The 7,303-nt window shown below is 44.6% G+C and overlaps 1 protein-coding gene across 1 annotated transcript; it reads right to left on the reverse strand.

Annotated features, from left to right (window-relative positions):
* Window positions 1-591: 591 nt before the first annotated feature.
* LOC307142323 (uncharacterized protein) lies at window positions 592-3,729 on the reverse strand. The gene is made up of 2 exons (XM_079843031.1): window positions 1,010-3,729; window positions 592-967 (listed from the first exon to the last, which is right to left on the reverse strand). The coding sequence occupies exon 1, from the start codon at window positions 3,553-3,555 to the stop codon at window positions 1,504-1,506; it is 2,052 nt and encodes a 683-aa protein (XP_079699157.1). The 5' UTR covers window positions 3,556-3,729; the 3' UTR covers window positions 592-967; window positions 1,010-1,503.
* Between the last annotated feature and the right edge of the window lie 3,574 nt (window positions 3,730-7,303).

The following is a 7,303-nucleotide window of genomic DNA, read 5'->3' on the forward strand; positions in this document are numbered from 1 at the left end:
ATTATAATCTAACTATCATAACAGTCGACATGATGCCGGTGAATTGCAGACATATCCACATCACTACGATCAGATGCTTTCTGAACTGCTGTTTTCTCACCGCTGGCATTTTTGTGCATTTATTTTGTCATGGAGAGGAAAGTGCGCACCACATATTTACATATTCATCTAAATTGTGTTGGGATGTTTCTTAACGGTATATCACTGCAAAAGTATTTGCAACTTCTTTTTACATCTAAGCGAAGAAGGAAAAAGAACTTCGCCGTCAGTCTATCGGGGCCTTGAATTATGTCCAGTCTCTCGTGCATGAGCAATTCGTTTCTGGCTGCAGTTCTTTTACTGGCCACCGGTGTCGCTAATAACAAGAGTTTTTGAATGCTACATATCGCCAAAGATTATATATTTTTATATATATATATATATATATAGGAAGACACTGAACTCCGATTACTTATGAATGGGAGAAAGTGCAACGCCCAATATGGCAAATAAGCTCCGCCTTCCAAATGAATGAGCCAATTGTTGATTAGTAAAGTCATCGCGTCACTGCAGCTTAAAAATGATTTTTTTTTTGTCATGATTCGAGCGTTTTGTCAGGGTTTGTTGAAGGGATGAGGCGAGGACTCAGATGCAGAGAAAATATGGGCTTTTAATGATAAAAATAAAACAAAAACAAGACAAAACAAACTACCCCGAGGGGGAAAAACAGACTTGACTAGGCTTGGCTTGACTTGAAGGGAGCAGGGAAACAGGAGGTACATACGACGACGATTCAGCACTGGACTGCAAACACTAGGAGATTAAATAGGGAACAAACAAAAGAGGGTAACGAGGGAAGACAGGTGGGGCAAATGAACCAATAATCAGGAAACAAGGTGGGCGGGGTTAGACAATGGACACGAGCACATGGCACAAAGAAACACTTAACAAGACATGTGCTCACACCAAACATGACATGAACATGCAGCTAATGAGAACTCATCAGCTGCATGTTCACACAAAACATGACAACATGACGTAGCACGTAGCCAGTGAAAAAACACCAACCATGTGCTACACAACATAAGACAAAACATGAAAGCACACGGCCGATGAAAACATGAACCGTGTGCTACACAGAACACACAGACAGAAGAGCAAACGCTCACAGGACAAAACAAACACGCGGAGCATGAATGTCCGAATCCCAACACAAAACTGAAACCCAAACTAGACCGAAGTGCTGGGATCCGAACACCACGCCCCGCACACAAAACACAAGGACAGAAGAGCACGCAGCTTGAGCATGCTCAAAGCTGCGCGCTCACACGAGGCAAGACAAACAATACAGGAGTGTCAGGGCTCTGTCACAAACCAAGAGTGAACTAGACCGAAGTGACAGAACCCTGACACTACCCCCCATCAAAAGGGACGCCACCTGGCGTCCCTAACGAGGGACACCAAAACAAGACAGGAACAAGATAACACAAGACAGATACACAGACCAAACACAAGACAGGAAAATCAAAACACAGAGACAAAGAGGGGAGGGAGGGAGGGGAGCCAAGTCAGAGCCAGCAGGACAGCGAAGAACATCACTAGCATAGACCAGGGAGGGACGGGAGGGTTGAGCCAGGGAGGCTCAGGCGAGTCTGGAGTCCCGGCAGAAGGCCAGGGCGGAGCAGGAGGGACGCACCAGGGTGACTCCAGCCAGTCAGGGCCCCCGGCAGATGACCAGGGCGGTGCCGGAGGGACAGTCCAGGCGGGCTCCAGCGCATCTGGAGTCCTGGCAGAGGACCAGGGCAGGACCGGAGGGACAGAGCAGGGTGGCTCCGGCAGATCTGGAGTCCTGGCAGAGGACCAGGGTGGGTTTGGATGCTTGATTAGGGCCAGCTGCGCAGGAGACTTGAACGAGACCGGCAACATAGGAAACTTGAGCAAGATCAGCAGAGCAGGAGAACTATGTGGGGTTGGCAGGACAGGCAGATCAGACCAGACTGGAATCAGGGTGAGGAAGGGAAAGCTCACAAGGACGAAAGCTCCAAGGGAAGCATGGCCAATGCAGTGGGCACAGGGAAAAGTGTTCTCTGGGACAGCAGTCTCTGGTACGGCCTCTGTGGCTGAGAGAATAAGCGGCTCTGGGGGGACCTCCTTGGCCAAGGCTGGCTCTGGGGACTTGGGTGCTTGAGCTGATGAAGTCAGAAGGGATATTTGTGTGGCCCAGACACACAGAAGGGCAAAGGCATAACAGGACAGAGTGGCTTCAACAGCCTCCGTCGCCATATCACGGAGAGCGGGTTGCTTGGCGACAGCCTCTATGACCATATCAGGGAGAGCAGGCTGCTCGGTGCCGGCCTCCAGGCAGGCAGTGGGGTCTGGGTGGCAGACTGATCCAGAGTCAAGAGAATCCCTGTGCTTATTCCAGGCCCGCAGGACAGCCAAAGCATAAAAGGCAAACACCGCCCTCTTGGCCATGGCAGGACTGACAGGGAAAGTTTCTGTGGCTGTGACAGGGAGAGTGTGTGGCTCAGACATGACATCTGTGGCTTTGACAGGGGAAGCGGGCAGCTCTGGGACCCCTGGGCTTGGGAGCTCAACAGTCGTGTCCTCCTGGACCACCAGACTCGAGACCACCAAAGTCAGGTCCTCCTGGACCACTGGACATGGGACCACTGAAGTCGGGTCCTCCTGGACCACCGGACTTGGGAGCTTAGGACTTGAGTCCTTGAGAGCCATTGAAATTGGCTGAGCGACAGGAGCCCTCCTTCTCCTGCGCTTACGAGGGTGAGGCGATGTGGGGACAACCGCCTCTGGGGAAACTACAGCATCCTTCGCCACCTCTGGGGGAGCTGCAGCCTCTTTAGCCGCCTCTGGGGGAGCTGCAGCCTCTTCGGCCGTCTCTGGGGGAGCTGCAGTGCTGACGGCTGCCTCTGGGGTAACTGCAGCCTCTTCAGCCGCCTCTGGGGGAGCTGCAGTGCTGATGGCTGCCTCTGGGGTAACTGCAGCCTCTTCTGCCGCCTCTGGGGGAGCTGCAGCCTCTTCGGCCGTCTCTGGGGGAGCTGCAGTGCTGGCGGCTGCATCTGGGGGTGCTGCAGCCTCTTTGGCCGCCTCTGGGGGAGCTGCAGCGATCACAGACACCTCTGCAGGAAAGACTGCAGTTTGTTCAACCACCTCTGGGTAGGGGGCAGGTGAGGTGGACCCGTTCTTCCTCCTCCCTCTCCCCGAAGGGGTCATCGGAGGACTGGGGACATGACCATTTGTGAGGAAAAGTGGGGAAGGACCAAGAGGTGGAAGGCCACCCTCTTCTCCACGGTGGTATACATACCCCACAAACTGCCAGAAAGACAATATCCCCAGCATTGCCATCTCCCAGGCTTTGACAGGCTCATTAAGGCTGCTGTTAAAAATGTCCTTGAGCACTGCATCACCGATGTTGAGCCCCTCCGCTGCAAACACGAACTGGTAAGCAAACTCCTTCACGCTGGCTCCCCCTTGCCGAAGAGTGTGGAGTTTGCTACATTGGTCTGCCATCTGATGAGCGGAAGGGCAGGGAGATGGGAAAAGGAAGATACCCATTTCTCTGCTGAGTCCTTTTTTGGCTGAATCGTTCTGTCAGGGTTTGTTGAAGGGATGAGGCGAGGACTCAGATGCAGAGAAAATATGGGCTTTTAATGATAAAAATAAAACAAAAACAAGACAAAACAAACTACCCCGAGGGGGAAAAACAGACTTGACTAGGCTTGGCTTGACTTGAAGGGAGCAGGGAAACAGGAGGTACATACGACGACGATTCAGCACTGGACTGCAAACACTAGGAGATTAAATAGGGAACAAACAAAAGAGGGTAACGAGGGAAGACAGGTGGGGCAAATGAACCAATAATCAGGAAACAAGGTGGGCGGGGTTAGACAATGGACACGAGCACATGGCACAAAGAAACACTTAACAAGACATGTGCTCACACCAAACATGACATGAACATGCAGCTAATGAGAACTCATCAGCTGCATGTTCACACAAAACATGACAACATGACGTAGCACGTAGCCAGTGAAAAAACACCAACCACGTGCTACACAACATAAGACAAAACATGAAAGCACACGGCCGATGAAAACATGAACCGTGTGCTACACAGAACACACAGACAGAAGAGCAAACGCTCACAGGACAAAACAAACACACGGAGCATGAATGTCCGAATCCCAACACAAAACTGAAACCCAAACTAGACCGAAGTGCTGGGATCCGAACACCACGCCCCGCACACAAAACACAAGGACAGAAGAGCACGCAGCTTGAGCATGCTCAAAGCTGCGCGCTCACACGAGGCAAGACAAACAATACAGGAGTGTCAGGGCTCTGTCACAAACCAAGAGTGAACTAGACCGAAGTGACAGAACCCTGACACGTTTAGGAACAAAACCAATGAGAGAGTTGTCAGATTTCATTGGTGATTTCAAATATGAAATTTAATCATAAGCTTGGCAAACAATTTTGGAGAATTTGATGTTTCCCCATTCAAAGAGAGAGGAGCTTCACTTTTATGCCCGAGAGGCATTTCAAAGATGGCCGCCGAGTGAAATGTCTTGATATCTTTGAAATCGCCCCTTTAAGATTATATGAAAAAAGTGCTGTCAAATCGATTAATCGCATCTAACATAAAAGTTTGTAAATATATAATGTGTGTATATTCTGTATATATATGTATACAGTTACATACATACATACACACATACATATATATATATATATATATATATATAAAATATAAAAAACGTAAAATATATTAAAAAAAAACTTGCGATTAATCACGATTAATTACAGAAAAAATGTGATTAATTAGTAAAAAAAATGAATCGATTCCTAGCACTAATATATATATATATATTAAGTGCTGGGAATCAATTAAAAATTTTTACTAATTAATCACTTTTTTTATATTAATCGCGATTAATCGCAAGTTTTTAATATATTTTACGTTTTTTATATTTTTATATTTTAATAATATCAGTTACTCTGAAATTTTCCTCACAACTCTTTCAGTTCATTTAAGACATTATTTAACTAATTTAAGACTCCTAATATGAGAATACTCAAAATTATCTGTGTTGTTGTTATTGTTTGTTCAAGAGCAAAAGAGAACTTGATGTGAGCAGGAGACTGACGCAAGTCTTTCTGTGCGTCGAGTGTGTGTGTGTGTGTGTGTGTGTCCCTTGATTAGCTGACATGAGACGCAGCCACACAGACAGGACACTGACACACACACACACACTCTCACACACACACACACACACACACACACACACACACACACACACACACACACACACACACACACACACACACACACACACACCGCATTCTTTTGTGTCTTGTCGCGTTTGGAAGCATTTACATGAATAAGGGTGTGATGATCATGTAACGCTTGGCAAAAATGGATTTAAAAACGGACGCTATGTTATTTGCGTTAATATTTTGAATGCGTTTAGCTGAAAAAATGAATCGTCCGTGTTAATGTGTTAATTTGCCCAGCCCTAATATATATATATATATATATATATATATATATATATATATATATATATATATATATATATATATATATATATATATATATATATATATATACACAAACTTTTATGTTAAATGTGATTAATCACAATTATGGTCCAATCACAATGGTCCATTATATAATTTTAAATCATAAAATGCAGTCATTTTAAACGTCAACACATCTCAATGTAAATGTTTGGGCCTACAGTGATACGAGTTGACACAAAACAGATGGATGTCCCACGATGCATTGTGCAACGCTTAACCCCAGGTTTCCCACGCTGCTCTGCTTCTGTAATGTGAGTTTGTGCTCAGTGGGACTCCAGCCATATCTCACTCTCCATTACAGATAAAAATCCCGCTGGAAAAGAAAACAGATCTGTGGAAACCATTTCATCATCCCCGCCGTGTCCCATTGAGAGCAACTCTTACAGTTTTTCACAACAGACTCTGGCAGCATATGTGGCGTATTAGCACAACTTTGTCTGGAAATTGTACAGATGTTGAACTACATTAATGGATTATTACAGGGTTAAATACTAAGTGTCCACATCCACACTGCAGCTGAATATGGATATCACTCCTATTGCATCTGAGTTAGTGTGTTCATGGCAGGGTTAGTATTGTTAATACTAAAACACTTTAGTTACTTGAAATAAAATTAAATAAAACACACACACAGTTTTAAAATGTAAAGCACTTAAAATGTAAAATAAAAATGTACTTTTGTTTGTTTAGTTTAAGTAAAATCTAAAAAAAAGTACAAACAACTAAAACGGACATAAAAATAATAAAAACTACACAGACATATTTTTTAAAATATCATACTACAAAATTACTAAAACCAATATTTATTTTATTCTAAAATTAAAATGAACACAGAAAACATAAAAATAAAGACAAATTTAAATTATTATCAAAGAATATAATAGTACATTAATGATATATTTGTATTATATATTTTAAATACACAATTGCATTTTATTATATTATTATATAATATAATATACAAATATTGAATAAAATCAAATGCGTTTATATACACTTACCTAAAGGATTATTAGGAACACATACTAATACTGTGTTTGACCCCCTTTCGCCTTCAGAACTGCCTTAATTCTACGTGGCATTGATTCAACAAGGTGCTGAAAGCATTCTTTAGAAATGTTGGCCCATATTGATAGGAGAGCATCTTGCAGTTGATGGAGATTTGTGGGATGCACATCCAGGGCACGAAGCTCCCGTTCCACCACATCCCAAAGATGCTCTATTGGGTTGAGATCTGGTGACTGTGGGGGCCATTTTAGTTCAGTGAACTCATTGTCATGTTCAAGAAACCAATTTGAAATGATTGGAGCTTTGTGACCTGGTGCATTATCCTGCTGGAAGTAGCCATCAGAGGATGGGGACATGGTGGTCATAAAGGGATGGACATGGTCAGAAACAATGCTCAGGTAGGCCGTGGCATTTAAACGATGCCCAATTGGCACTAAGGGGCCTAAAGTGTGCCAAGAAAACATCCCCCACACCATTACACCACCACCACCAGCCTGCACAGTGGTAACAAGGCATGATGGATCCATGTTCTCATTCTGTTTACGCCAAATTCTGACTCTACCATCTGAATGTCTCAACAGAAATCGAGACTCATCTGACCAGGCAACATTTTTCCAGTCTTCAACTGTCCAATTTTGGTGAGCTTGTGCAAATTGTAGCCTCTTTTTCTTATTTGTAGTGGAGATGAGTGGTACCCGGTGGGGTCTTCTGC

This window comes from Gobio gobio (assembly GCF_949357685.1).
Source record: "Gobio gobio genome assembly, chromosome: 18".
NCBI lineage: Eukaryota > Metazoa > Chordata > Actinopteri > Cypriniformes > Gobionidae > Gobio > Gobio gobio.

Coding starts and splice junctions, on each gene's coding strand:
- LOC307142323 (XM_079843031.1), bottom strand. CDS start 3,555: ATGGGTATCTTCCTTTTCCCATCTCCCTGCCCTTCCGCTCATCAGATG.